The sequence below is a fragment of the Salmo salar genome, chromosome ssa20 (assembly GCF_905237065.1).
Source record: "Salmo salar chromosome ssa20, Ssal_v3.1, whole genome shotgun sequence".
Lineage (NCBI taxonomy): Eukaryota > Metazoa > Chordata > Actinopteri > Salmoniformes > Salmonidae > Salmo > Salmo salar.
The window spans coordinates 31620011-31635672 of NC_059461.1; the positions used below are offsets into that span (position 1 = coordinate 31620011).

Sequence of the window (15662 nt, forward strand, 5' to 3'; positions counted from 1 at the left end):
AGGTTAATAGAATAGGAGGGGGAATCCCGAAAACAATGCACCCCCCCAAAATACATGCATAATAGATAACTATGCGCATATACAAGGGAAAACGAAGTGAATCGGTCTAGGTCAAGTTATCCCTAAAGAAATGTTAATGTAGTATGACTGATGTGTCATATGGGGTTGTATGGTAATCACTTATTTCTCAACATAGTTTGACAATATTATATTTTTAAAGTAGGAGACATTAGCGGTGCTCTCCTCTCTGCTCTGTGTCCCACTGTAATCTCTTCGGTAACATCTGCTCTCTTTGCGCCATTCAGCTCCAGGGCTTAATATCTGACGTCAATGAATAGAGAATGGCTGAGAGCGTGATATTACCAGACAGCAATATGCTTAATCTCTCTGCCATGAACACTCCCTGTCAGACAGAGAAAGAGGGAGACAGAACAATCTAAAAATGTTTACCAATTAACTATTGAGACTAGATATGTGGTTGTTGTGCAGTAGGCCGTGTCTTTAAAGGGTAGAATAAAGGGGTAGAATAAAATAAAGTTCGAAACAAAATCTATTTTAGCTCTACTAACAAAAAAGACAATAGACATGATTAATTCTGTAACATCTTATTAAATAGCTTTAGGAACAAAGAATATAACATTTTGTTGCTACTGTTAGTATACACAATGCCTGGTCCAGAAGTTTCTTAGCACATTGTACTCAATTCAATATATATTTATACATCTAAAGTCAGCTCCCTCAATTTGTACTGATACTATATTAACTTGATAACAGGAAGCAATGTTAGAAAAATACATTATGAAAAAATGTCCAGCTAGCAAAAGTATTCCACCAAACTACAGATTTGAAATAGAAACAAAAATGCATTTTCTTTTTTTTTATTAAATAAAAATGTAACAAAAATGGTGCGCATTGCAGCATGACAATTTAAGATTAAAAGGCATGATTTATTTTCTTACAAACATTGCTTTGTAAAAACAAAAATGTATAAAAAAAACAAGAAAAACATTGGAAAAGATAAAACACGAGATGGACAAAAAGCATATTCTTCAGGTAGCTTCCCCTTCAAAATAACTGAAAGGGATAGATTTCTTTGTGTCATACACCTCCTGACCTTGAGTGAGAAAGCACATGCAGAGGTGAGGCATTGGCTTCAAATGAGGTGAGCTATGGGCTGAGCTCAAATGACACCCTACTCCCCTAGTGCGCTACTTTCCAGAGTCAGTGGTGCTCTACATGGGAAATAGTAAACCATTTCAGATGTACCCCTGGTTTCTATTGTAGTATTATTTAACATAGTTTTAGGTGTATAATTCTGTAAAAAAAAAAAAAACTATCCATGCTGTGAGAAGATTCTATCAGCACCAAGGAGGTCCATGCAATACAAACTAAATATATATCTTTAAAGTCAAAACAAGCTAAGTACCGATCAGCACTTTGGGTGGAAGATGCCCTTTGACACCGATCTAGGAACAGTTTACTCACTCCAAATCCTAACATTAACTATTAGTCAGGAGGAATGCAAAACTGACCTTAGATCAGTGAGCCTTGCCCTGGATCCAAAGACTCTAAAGGTGGCCAACCAGTGTCTATTCCTGCATTCAACAACATCGAGATTTCAATAGAGAATACAGGTACACTAAAACGGAGAGGACACTAACACCATATCTGCACTGCAGGTGTTGAGGGGAGGGGTTGGAGGATGATGAGGAAGCGATGAGAAGGGGGAAGGAAACAACGGAAAAATCTCTGCTAGTTGCATTAGCGTGTGGTGATGTCATAGAAATTGCATTATAGAATATGCATGTGTGTGTACAAAGTTATTTCACCACAAGAAGTGGCAGAATACACCCCTCCTGTCCCACTCCCCATCCCCCTTTCAAAAGACAGCAAGTTGAAGGTTTGGTCTATTACATCTATCGTATCCCCTGTTCCTAGCTCTACGGAGCACAGAAAGGCAGTATGGCCTGTGAAGCCACAAGGGAACACTTTCTCACTGGGTAAACTGTGTCACAACACCATCTAAGCAGAATCAAGCATGCTGCAGTACAAAACCATTGACTACCCTCTTCTATAGTTAGTCTGTTTAGAGCAAAATGTTCAAGGTGTTCTCAGAACCCTGCTATTAGAACAGGTCTTCTAGACCAGGGGTTCTCAAAGTGGGGACCGGCGGCACTGCAAGGGGTCTGTGGACAGATTTCAAAACATATGAAACTAAATATTTTAAAAAATTGATTTTTTTAATGAATATTACTAACAGATTAAACACATTTTGGCCAAGTGATCCATGGAATAAGTTGAGGGTGTAATACAATATAATAAAATGTAACATTAATATATAATTTATGTTCTTAACCCTTGGCAACATGGGTTTGGAAGGCTCACAGGAATATTGGTATCCACAGTAGATTTGTTCAAATCAATTACTTCCTTTTATTCCCAAAAATGATTTAAAAAAAAAATATATATATATAAATGCACTGTAATTTAAGCTTTAAAACTGCAGCAAAAAACATGCTTCATGGCAACATGTTTAGAATTGCAGGATATTAGCTTTAAAGCTGCAACAAAAAAATCTCTTCCCCGTGACAAAATGTGTAGAACTGCAGGAAATTTGCTTGAAAAACTGCAACATTTTCTCTCTGATGCCAAGAGATGGGCCTTTAAACTGTTCCTTTCCAGGGTTCAAGATTTGGTTCTTCCTTGTATGCAAATTTTCAGCTCACTCGAGTTGTGATCTGATTATGAGGGGGGTCCCTGATAAATTTGACATCACAAAAGGGGTCCCAAGACCTAAAAAGTTTGAGAGCCCCTGTTCTAGACTGCCCTCTCTTCAACCTCTTCACTCTCCCCCCCCCGGGTCCCTAACTGAGCCATGTCCAGTTCAAAAGGGTTTTCATAAAAATATAACATGCATGGAATGACTTATTGTAAGAGCACCTTGTGTGATTATATGATTTTGGTAAGAATGTTGCTTTTCTCTGTCCAGGTTCTAAGAGTACATGCTGGAGCCTCTCCCTCCATAGAGCTTGTTGTATAAGATGTCCTTAGGCACAGATATAGGACCAGTCACAACAAATTCTAACCATACTCATTAAGGGAGAAAACACTAAACTGATCTGTGATCAGTATCCAAAGGTAACTTTAACCTGCTGCCTGTGGGGACTAACAATATCAGTATCTCAGTGGAAAATCTGAATAACATTCTAATAGGGCCAGTAAACTAACAAGTAAACTCAAAACTGATAAATGTCTTTCTGACAATGTGCATAAGGCACACAAATTGGCTTCACATACATTCCACTAAACACTGACTTTCTTACTAATCATAAATAAATAAAACAACAAACGAGATAAATCCAAGTCAATCTGAAATGTTACTTAAAATGGTTTACATTTCTACATGTCTGAACCAGTGACTATCGCCGCTCATTGTTTTGGTGCAGCGAAGAGTAAGAGAAATAGTTGATGAGAAAGAATGAAGAAAGGACAGGTGCTTCTTTTGCATTTTGGTTCTGCAAAGATCACAATCATGCATATCTGTGCATCTTTTTAAGTCAACTATGTTATGTAGTCTTATAATAGACAACTATACTGGCCAGAAGGACTCCCAATTCAACCCTACCTCAACAATCAACCATGGCTTTTCTATAGATGACGGCTCACATAGTAAAACACAGCGCTCCAGTCCAGACACACATAGCAGAGGTTCCAGAGGGTCATCTCCATGTCAATCACACTCATTGTGTCGCAAATGGCACTCTATTCTCTATGTAGTACAGTGCACTATATAGGGAATAGGGTGCCATTTCTGACGCACACTCAGTTTTTGAATTCTTGACCTGAACTTGACCCCAGCTCTGAAACATGTGAACACACACAGTCAGGGAGCACTACCTGGCAATAGTCTTTAGAATGATATTTACTGGTCCACTGAATGTGTAGTCAGTCATTAGAGGACATTCAACTTGTGAGGTGTGACCTGTACTGTATGTTACAGGAACTATAAATAAAGTTGTATTTGAAGTTGAGGTGCAGATTCCTACAGTTGATGTGAGGATGGAAGAAGGGAGGGTGAGGCAGGTGAGTGATGTAGAGGGGATTGGGGGTGGGGGGATAGGGGGTTGGTACTATAAAAATCACCTCTTTTCTCTCACTTTGTCAGGCATCTGGGTACAAAAGATTTCAAAGCATCTTTCTGGTAATTTCCCTAGCTAAATCTGTGGAGCGTCTCTCCATTTCCTTCCTTTGTAAACCATGCACTGGTGTGACTCTGCATGTAAGCCTTTATCATAGCATGATTTTCACTTGGGTTGTGGCCTGGGCAGTGGTCACACCACCTATACCACCATGAATGTGCTCACAAACACTACAGAACACTAGACTAAGTATGAATCGAACACAATAACAAAATGAAGGACATCAGTGAGATAGAAAAAGGTCTGCATTTCAAAAACTACATTGTGATCGCACAACTAGCTAACCAAGTGCATTCTGCTTCGCGCTACATCGGTGTAGCCTCTCTAAACAAAGTACAAATTTGAAAAAGTTTTTGAAAGTGTCCTTATGAACTGCTCATGAACATTGTTACAGTTTGTTAACTATTACATTGTATAGTCTGTTTTTCATGATTATAGGTCCTTACAGGTAATACATGTTAATAAATCTTACAACAATGACTTGTAAGCAGTTAATACTAATTCAATTATGCAATAATGGCTTATAAGCAGTTTATAAGTCAACCTTCAAATGCCGTATTAATTCCAGTTGTAATAACAGCAGCTGGCTGAGGGTGTATGCGTTCAGGAGAGAGCTGGTTTTGGTGGCATGTGTTAACGATGCTAAAGATAATACTGACACAGTAAGGCTTGCAAGCTGACTGGGTGAACATCAACATTCCCAGTCCTAAATCAAGCCCTCGTCCACAGCCCTAGCTCTTACCCCTGGCCTAGACACTTCTTCATGGCAACTGCTGGATTGAAAGAAACAGACCAGTGTAATCAGTGGTACTAGGGTCCCGTGTGGCTCAGTTGGTAGAGCATGGTGTTTGCAACGCCAGGGTTGTGGGTTCGATTCCCACGGGGGACCAGTACGGGAAAAAAAACAAATGTATGAAATGTATGCATTCACTACTGTAAGTCACTCTGGATAAGTGCGTCTGCTAAATGACTAAAATGTAAATGTAACTAGCCCTTTAGAGAGCTAGAAGGAGCTTTTACCAGGATACTGACATCCATTCTCCTTCAGATCTATGAGAGGTCATTTAGAAATGTCTAGGACTAGGGCGATACGAGAAGTGTCTAGGGTGATACGAGAAGTGTCTAGGGTGATACGAGAAGTGTCTAGGACTAGGGCACTAGGAGAAGTGTCTAGGACTAGGGCACTAGGAGAAGTGTCTAGGGTTACAGGACTGAGGGCCCTTCGTCCAGTGGATGACATTGTCTGGTCTGTTGTGTTTGAAGTGTGGCCATGTTATGTGGGTAGAAGCCAACTAGAGGAGCAGGTTTCAGCTAAGATTCTGTGCATTAACTCTTGCGACTAATAGTGCGAAACGAAGATCAATCACTTTGCACGGCTAAGGTCTGCCATTTGACAAGCCACTTGCATCTACACTATCTGCATGACCTTGCCTATCTGCATGCCATTAAGCTTGTGCTTGCTAGTGTGCATGTGTAAATGTAGTGTGCAGGCAAATTATTAGTGTAATGTGAATTTGCATCAAGCCTCTCCAACTTTCATCCAGTTCCCTTTCAACAGGACTACATTTCCCATAACCACCGCGGGCAGTGTAGGTTTGCTAAACAGGGCTGACTAGCTTCGTCTGATTTTCATTGGGTCTGTAAGGTGTCAATGATTCAGCTTTAAAACGTTTGTTGTAAATGAGATACTGTCCATCCATCTGTCCATCTCTGTCCTTAAACAGGGAATGCGCCAGCGCAAGTGACACACACAACCCCATCACAATGTCATGGGTGGGCATACACACACTCACGCAGAGCCCCTGGGAGTGTAATATATTAAGAGTATTTTGGTTCAACGGCTGAGAAGAAACCTTTTATTTCTTGGAATGAATGTAGACAGGTTGACCTTGAAAATAAGTGCTTTAACTTGACGACCCAGTAGAAATACTGTATTAGGAAGACAGGGACCTCAATAAAGGGGCTGTCTAATACACGGCTCTTATGCACACATACTAGGTAGAGACGAGAGCCAGAGAGTGTTGCAACTCCACCTGAACCCTCCTCTATAAGGACATTATAACACTCTAATGTCACCTGTTATAACATGCTGATAACAGCATGATAGGGCATAAACAGGGAGTTCTACAGACACACAGACAGGGTTGAGCATGTCACACTGCACTGACGCAACCCAAAAACTCCACCCCTCCCTTCCATCCCTCTCCTCCCTTCCATGGTTCCAAGCTCCATCCCTTCCCCCTCCCCTCCACCCCGTTTCTACCCGTCTGCTATACCCCGCTCTCCCCTGGTTCTGTGACTCTCTCCATCTCTGCTGCCTTCCCTGCCTCCCCACGTCCACCCCTACGTCTGCAGGCCTTGCGGATTGCGCTCCACTGGTAGCCACTGAAGGTGGGGCTGATGGGGAAGTACTGGAAGATGGTGTGACGACGGAGGAAGTCCATGCCAAACGGGAGGTCGTAGGTTCTCATCCCCTCCAGCTCCGCAGCACTGGGTCCCGACCCTCGCTTCAACTTCCCGATCCCTCGCTCCTCCTTGGTACCTGACAAGAGGAAAGGAGAGACAAAGGAGAAAGAAAAGAGGAAGAGGTTGTGAGCAATTGGAGAAGGCAACAGTTTGTGATATCCTTGTCCTATCTGTAAATACAATCACAAGGGATATATAGTGTTTTAACTAACAGTCCAGTCTACTCAGCAGGGATAGTGTTTTAACTAACAGTCCAGTCTACTCAGCAGGGATAGTGTTTTAACTAGCACTGACAGTCCAGTCTACTCAGCAGGATCTTAAGGATCCGCCCGCTTTTTCAATGACATACCCAAATCTAACTGCCTGTAGTTCAGGACCTGAAGCAAGGATATGCATATTCTTGGCACCATTTGAAAGGAAACACTTTGAAGCTTGTGGAAATGTGAAAGGAATGTAGGAGAATATAACACAAATAATCTGGTAACAGATAATACAAAGAAAAATCCAACTGTTCTTTTGTATTTTTCTGTTCCATCACCTTTGAAATGCAAGAGAAAGACCATAACGTATTGTTCCAGCCCAGGTGCAATTTAGATTTTGGCCACCAGATTTCAGTGTATGTGCAACATGTTTGACTGATCCAATGAACCATTTTATTTCTGTTATGTATCAAGACTGCCCAAATGTGCCTAATTTGTTTATTAATAACTTTTCATGTTCAAAATTGTGCCCTCTCCTAAAACAATAGCATGGTATTCTTTCACTAATAGCTACTCTAAATTGGACAGTGCAGTTAGATTAACAAGAATTTAAGCTTTCTGCCAATATCAGATATGTCTATGTCCTGGGAAATTTTCTTGTTACTTACAACCTCATGCTAATTGCATTAGCCTACGTTAGCTCAACCGTCCTGTGGAAGGGACACCGATCCTGATGAAGTTTTAACTAACAGCGACAGTCCAATCTACTCAGCAGGGATAGTGTTATAATTAACAGTGATAGCACAGTCTACTCAGCAGCAATAGTGTTATAACTAACGGTGAGCGTGATAGCACAGTCTACTCACCAGGGATAGTGTTGTCCAGCACAAATGCCACTGACCCCCCTACGAACATGGCTGTGGTCAGGAGCACGTTCAACACCTGGTCTAGCGACACTATACCTGAGAGACAGGGAAAGAGAGGGTTCAGAGAGCTACCCAGTCCTTTTATAATGTGTGAGAACACTGAAGGAGTAGGCCATTGAGCTAATTATGTGGTGCACTCTAACTTGTCTTCTACTCACCAGTGACCAGAGGGTTCTGTTTGAGATAGCTGGGCAGCACCAGGCCAAAGAAGATGGAGAAGCCCAAAACAAAGAGGTTCCTGGAGGAGTTGAGGTCTACAAACTGCAGGTTGGACAGTCCCACAGCTGTGATCATCCCAAACAGGGTACAGAACAGCGCCCCCAGGACAGGGTCAGGCAGGGAGGCGAACAATGCACTGAATTTACCCACCAGCCCTAGCAGCAGCATCATAGCAGCACCGTACTGGATCACACGTCGGCTGCCTACCTGGAGGACCAATCAGAGAGCAGCAGGGAGTGAGAGCGAATCAAAGGATATCAGGAAGAATAAAACTGTCCCACTCTACAGAGCCAATAAGATCCAAGCAGATTACAAGTCAGTGAGGAGGTTTTTTATTCTGACATGGGATGAACTGTCAATGGCCTGTCACATCATCGGGTGAAAGCAGGGATGGAGCTGCGCCGTTCTCAAATGAAACAGTAATCTGCGCCGCTCCGTCATGATGTCAACAAGGCAGCATTGTGCATCGTCCAGAAACAAACATCTCTTTTCTATAAAATGTATGTTTGAATTTTCAAACTAGTTTTCATTGGGAAGGCAGATAGTGTTTTTAGCAGAAGGAATCACTTTCGCATGGGAAAACACAGAAACCTACTAATTACTACAGATGGTTAATTAAGTCACTTTTGTTTTGAGCCAACATAACTGTCCGATTAAAAATAAAATGCCTACATGAACTAGATGAATTGAACCCCCTCAATTAAAACATAAATATGTAATATTTGTATAGAACACGTAGTGGGACTCTCTGTTGATGTGTGACGGTTACCTTAGTGATGCCCAGCACGCCTATATTAGGACTGGAGGAAGTAGAGCCGTTTCCTGTCCCCATCAGCCCATCCAACACGCAGGACAGACCTTCCATAAATATACCCCTAGAGAGAGAAAAACAGAAAAAAGTTTTTGTATCTGTTTTGACAGGTAGTTACAGGTACACACACACAGATCAAGTCACGATTCAAACCATTGTCTGCGTGATTTAAACAGATTTATGGTACTTTTACAGCAAACCCTTTCTATGATGTGCATTAGGCAAGGACCTATGCGAGCAAGGTCAGGTACCTGTTGATGGCGTGAACAGGGGGTTGGGGGGCACAGGAGAGTCGGGCACAGGCGTAGTAGTCCCCGATGGACTCGATGATGCTAGCGACCACGGCACTGAACATACCTATCACCCCTGCCGCTGTTACCGTAGGAACACCCCACTGAACTATGGGTAAAAACACAAACTCAACACACAACATTCTAGATTTGAGGAAGCTACAAACCTGTTGAATGCTCTTATCAAGAGTTTTGACTTAGCTAGGGGCGAGGTTGAACAACATAAGGAGGGTAACTCACAGGGGTAGGGGATCTTGAACCAAGGTGCAGCTGCCAGTATCCCCTGGCGTGCGTCAGTGCGGGCGTAGTAACCGTACTTGTCTTTCTCAGGCGGGAAAACGTTGGTTACAGTGAAGATGAAACAGATCAGCCATGACACCAGGATGGCCATGATGATCTGAGGGGGAGGGTTAAACATGACTGTTAAATCACGCAGAGAAACACACACAGTATGTCCTGGTGAGTTACACTGAAGAGCACCATAATAAACTGTAGCAGAGTGATGATGATTACTTTATTCAAGTATGGGAGAGTTGTGAGGTCACCAGTTCAACAGTAAAGAGCAGCTTCATAAATAGTAGACCTTTGGAGGAATGCTACTTCAGGGTGCTTTTAACATTTTATCATAATTTGAAAAACTCTATTCTCTTACATTCTTAAAGTAAATAGTAACATAAGAGTTAAACTTTAATGAGACAGGGAGAGAGCATGATGAAGATGGCTTTATTAGAGTGAGTGTAATGTAACAGTAAACACTGGAAAGGATTCTTTGCTTGTAATGGTGACTATCATGACATCAAATGACCAGCAGGGGGGAGAGACGCACCATAGGAGACAATCATTTCAGATCTTATGAAGAGGAATGGGGAGGGAGGAGACAGGGGAGTAGGGCTGGGTGATATGGCCAAAATCTCATATCCCGATATAGCTCATTTCATATCCCGATAACGATACATATCACAATATAGCACATTTTCTGTAAATTCAATGATTAAATAGTTTATATAAAATGACCACATGTAAAGGCCTATTTCTTATTACATGTTGAATTAAACTAAAATAAAAGGTACTTACTCATATTTGATTATTTCTCCTTTTATTTAGAACCTTTGTGCAAATGGTCAATTAAGCATGTATCAAAATATAACATTTGAATCTATAAAATCTAAAAAGGTAAATAGAAAACACTTCAACTATAGTTGCAAACAAAATAAATATATATTTTGGGGGGGGGCTTCCCTGTTTTGCATGTTATTTTGGCATTAATACGTGTCACATATGAATTTGCACTTGGTACCATGGGTCGAGTGTTAACACCAACTCACCAAACCCCCGTTTCTCGAACGTGTAAATTGGGGCCATGTCTTTGCAGATGTAAGTTCCATTTTCGTGATTCTTTGCCATATGGTGTGCTGCGGGCAAAAGCCTCTTGCAACGTCTGAGTTGAGGGTTTGTTTTGAGCACTCGACTTTACTTTTTTAGGTCTCACCCGTAGACTCTCTCCGTACTGTTTCACATGATTCTTGCGTAGGTGGTAAAAGAGGTTAGTGGTGTTTGAGCCTGTTGTCGGGACCGGCCTGCGGCATATTTTGCAGAGGACGGTTTTCTGGTCTGTGTCAGACGTTTCATACCCAAATGACCCAAATTACCATTGTTATGTTTGGAGGAAAAAGGGGGAGGCTTGCATGTTGAAGAACACCATCCCAACCGTGAAGCACGGGGGTGGCAGCATCATGTTGTGGGGGTGCTTTGCTGCAGGAGGGACTGGTGCACTTCACAAAATAGATGGTGTCATGAGGTAGGAAAATTATGTGGATATATTCAAGCAAAATCTCAAAACATCAGTCAGGAAGTTAAAGCTTGGTCGCAAATGGGTCTTCCAAATGGACAATGACCCCAAGCATACTTCCAAAGTTGTGGCAATATGGCTTAAGGACAACAAAGTCAAGGTATTGGAGTGGCCATCACAAAGCCCTGACCTCAATCCTATAGAACATTTGTGGGCAGAACTGAAAAGGCGTGTGCGAGCAAGGAGGCCTACAAACCTGACTTAGTTACACCAGCTCTGTCAGGAGGAATGGGACAAAATTCACCCAACTTATTGTGGGAAGCTTGCGTAAGCCTACCCGAAACATTTGACCCAAGTGAAACAATTTAAAGGCAATGCTACCAAATACTAATTGAGTGTATGTAAACTTCTGACCCACTGAGAATGTGATGAAAGAAATAATTCATTCTCTACATTTATTCTGACATTTCACATTCTTAAAATAAAGTGGTGATCCTAACTGACCTAAGACAGGGAATTTTTACTAGGATTAAATGTCAGGAATTGTGAAACTGAGTTTATATGTATTTGGCTAAGACTTCAACTGTAATATATATAAATATATAAATAAAACACACACACTGCTGGCGGTGCTTTCACTCTAGTGGTAGCATGAGAAGGAGTCTACAACCCACACAAGTGGCTCAGGTAGTGCAGCTCATCCAGGATGGCACATCAATGCGAGCTGTGGCAAGAAGGTTTGCGGTGTCTGTCAGCGTAGTGTCCAGAGCATGGAGGCGCTACCAGGAGACAGGCCAGTACATCAAGAGACGTGGAGGAGGCCGTAGGAGGGCAACAACCCAGCAGCAGGACCGCTACCTCCACCTTTGTGCAAGGAGGAGCAGGAGGAGCACTGCCAGAGCCCTGCAAAATGACCTCCAGCAGGCCACAAATGTCCATGTGTCTGCTCAAACGGTCAGAAACAGACTCCATGAGGGTGGTATGAGGGCCTGACGTTCACAGGTGGGGGTTGTGCTTACAGCCCAACACCGTGCAGGACGTTTGGCATTTGCCAGAGAACACCAAGATTGGCAATTCGCCACTGGCGCCCTGTGCTCTTCACAGATGAAAGCAGGTTCACACTGAGCACATGTGACAGACGTGACAGAGTCTGGAGACGCCGTGGAGAACGTTCTGCTGCCTGCAACATCCTCCAGCATGACCGGTTTGGCGGTGGGTCAGTCATGGTGTGGGGTGGCATTTCTTTGGGGGGCCGCACAGCCCTCGCCAGAGGTAGCCTGACTGCCATTAGGTACCGAGATGAGATCCTCAGACCCCTTGTGAGACCATATGCTGGTGCGGTTGGCCCTGGGTTCCTCCTAATGCAAGACAATGCTAGACCTCATGTGGCTGGAGTGTGTCAGCAGTCCCTGCAAGAGGAAGGCATTGATGCTATGGACTGGCCCACCCGTTCCCCAGACCTGAATCCAATTGATCACATCTGGGACACCATGTCTCGCTCCATCCACCAACGCCACGTTGCACCACAGACTGTCCAGGAGTTGGCGGATGCTTTAGTCCAGGTCTGGGAGGAGATCCCTCAGGAGACCATCCGCCACCTCATCAGGAGCATGCCCAGGCGTTGTAGGGAGGTCATACAGGCACGTGGAGGCCACACACACTACTGAGCCTCATTTTGACTTATTTTAAGGACATTACATCAAAGTTGGATCAGCCTGTAGTGTGGTTTTCCACTTTAATTTTGAGTGTGACTCCAAATCCAGACCTCCATGGGTTGATAAATTGGATTTCCATTGATTATTTTTGTGTGATTTTGTTGTCAGCACATTCAACTATGTAAAGAAAAAAGTATTTAATAAGATTATTTCATTCATTCAGATCTAGGATGTGTTATTTTAGTGTTCCCTTTATTTTCTTGAGCAGTATATATATATCTTGTCATATCGCCCAGCCCTACAGGGGAGGTGAATAATATTAGAAAAGCAGGACTCAACAAGTAATGGGAGGATGGAGGAGTGTGTACCCATTGGTCTGACCTCACTTGATCCGTGACAGATCAAAGAACACACTGTTCCAGGAGAAGTGATGTGTGTCTAGGTGTGTGTTTGTGCGCTCACGTGTGCCCCTGCTTGTGAATTTCTCAATTGTTCTGTGGGCATCAGTGTGTGTGTGTGTGTGTGTATGTATATATATATCAATGTGCGCGAGGGTACTCACAGGGAACATCTTGAAGAGCTGTAATCTATAAGAGGTCCATCCTTTCTTAGCCTTGTAGATGGGCAGAGGAAGCTGTACGTTCCTCGCATACTGAGAGAACAACAACACCAGGAATATAGTCCTACAGAGAGACAGAGAGAGCTCACAAGTAAGAAATACAGCAGCCAAGGGTCTGTAGAACGGTTAAACATTTGTAAAAAGAAGCAATAACCCTCCTATAAAGACTGCCATAAAGACCTCTGGATCCAAAGGTTTCATTCTCAAAAGAGACAATAAAATCAATTAATTGATAACTCAAAGAAGTTACAAAGAAGCTTCACTTTTTCCACATTTTGTTACAATACTGCCTTATTCTAAAATGTTGTTTTTTCCCCTCATCAATCTACACACATTACCCAATAATGAGAAAGCAAAAACTAGTTTTTAGAAATTTTTGCTAATTGATTAAGAAAATGTATAAAACTGAAATATTACATTTACATAAGTATTCAGACCCTTTACTCAGTACTTTGTTGAAGCACCTTTGACAGCGATTACAGCCTAGAGTCTTCTTGGGTATGACGCTACAAGCCTGGCCACATCTGTATTTGGGGAGTTTCTCCCATTCTTCTCTGCAGATCCTCTCAAGCTCTTTCAGGTTGGATGGGGAGCATTGCTGCACAGCTATTTTCAGGTCTCACCAGAGACGTTTGATCGGGTTCAAGTCCGGGCTCTGGCTGGGCCACTCAAGGACATTGAGGCTTGTCCCGAAGCCACTCCTGCGTTGTCTTAGCTGTGTGCTTAGGGACGTTGTCCTGTTGGAAGGTGAACCTTCGCCCCAGTCTGAGCTCCTGAGCGCTCTGGAGCAGATTTTCATCAAGGATCTCTTTGTACTACAGCTTTCCCTCGATCCTGACTAGTCTCCCAGTCTCTGCAGCTACAAAAAATCCCCACAGCATGATGCTGACACCACCATGTTTCACCAGGTTTCCTCCAGATGTGATGCTTGGCATTCAGGCCATAGATTTACATTTTGGTTTCATCAGACCAGAAAATCTTGTTTCTCATGGTCAGAGTCCTTTAGGTGACTTTTGGCAAACTCTAAGCGGGCCGTCATGTACCTTTTACTGAGGAGTGGCTTGCGTCTGGCCACTCTACCATATAAAGGCATGATTGGTGGAGTGCTGCAGAGATGGTTGTCCTTCTGGAAGGTTCTCCCATCCCCAGAGGAATTCTGGAGCTCTGTCAGAGTGACCATCGGGTTCTTGGTCACTTTCCTGACCAAGGCCCTTCTCCCCTGATTGCTCAGTTTGGCCGAACGGCCAGCTCTAGGAAGAGTATTGGTGGTTCCAAACTTCTTCAATTTAAAAATTATGGAGGCCACTGTGGACCTTCAATGCTGCAGAAATGTTTTGGTAGCCTTCCCCAGATCTGTGCCTCGACACTGTCTTGGCGCTCTACAGACAATTCCTTTGACCTTATGGCTTGGTTTTTGCTCTGTCAGTGGTATCTTATATAGACAGGTGTGTGCCTTTCCAAATCATGTCCAATCAATTGAATTTACCACCGGTGGACTCTAATCAAGTTGTAGAAACATCTATTTCCATTTCCATTTTAGTCATTTAGCAGACGCTCTTATCCAGAGCGACTTACAGTAGTGAATGCATACATTTCATCTCATACATTTTGTTTTTCTTTTTTTCCCCCTCCGTACTGTTTCCAATACATTTACAATACATCTTTAATACATCTTTCCAATACATGTTTCCAATTCATGTTTCCAATACATGTTTCCAATACATGTTTACAATACATGTAAAACACATGTTTACAATACACATTTACAATACATATACAATTCATGTTTCCAATACATATAGAATAGGCCGTCATTGAAAATAAGAATTTGTTCTTAACTGACTTGCCTAGTTAAATAAAGGTAAAATAAAAATAAAATAAAAACATATACAATACATGTTTCCAATACATGTAGAACACATGTTTCCAATGCACGTTTCCAATACATATACAATATATGTTTACAATACATGGTTACAGCACATGTATACAGTCCATATGTAATACATGTTAACAATCTCTTCCAATAGGGTGTCATTTCAGATGGTAGTCCTAGACTCTCCTCATCTCCTCCAATAGGGTGTTATTTCAGATGGTAATCCTAGACTCTCCTCATCTCCTCCAATAGGGTGTCATTTCAGATGGTAGTCCTAGACTCCCCCCATCTCCTCCAATAGGGTGTCATTTCAGATGGTAATCCTAGACTCCTCTCATCTCCTCCAATAGGGTGTCATTTCAGATGGTAGTCCTAGACTCTCCTCATCTCCTCCAATAGGGTGTCATTTCAGATGGTAGTCCGTTTTCTAATACTCATACTAACCACACTAACCGTACTATTTGTGACGTGATTTGAGTATATAGTATGCTTATTGGTCATAGTATGATATAGTTTAGTATGCCAAAAGTTCCCGGATGTCGTACTAAATTCGCCAAAATATTAAGTTTACACGCAGAGGACACTACTTCCGTACTTTCGGTCCCATAATGC

The 15662-nt window shown here is 42.4% G+C and overlaps 1 protein-coding gene across 4 annotated transcripts in view; it reads right to left on the reverse strand.

Annotated features, from left to right (window-relative positions):
- Positions 1-589: 589 nt before the first annotated feature.
- LOC106580443 (solute carrier family 23 member 2) overlaps positions 590-15662 on the reverse strand; it is a 73834-nt gene continuing 58761 nt past the window's right edge. For all 4 annotated transcript variants that reach the window (XM_014161512.2, XM_014161513.2, XM_014161514.2 and 1 more), the window contains 7 exons: positions 13118-13238; positions 9352-9508; positions 9073-9220; positions 8780-8885; positions 7950-8217; positions 7732-7827; positions 590-6741 (listed from right to left, as the gene is read on the reverse strand). In XM_014161512.2, the coding sequence (XP_014016987.2) occupies positions 6470-6741; positions 7732-7827; positions 7950-8217; positions 8780-8885; positions 9073-9220; positions 9352-9508; positions 13118-13238 (1168 nt within the window). In that variant the 3' untranslated portion in view covers positions 590-6469. The remainder of the gene's footprint in view (positions 6742-7731; positions 7828-7949; positions 8218-8779; positions 8886-9072; positions 9221-9351; positions 9509-13117; positions 13239-15662) is intronic.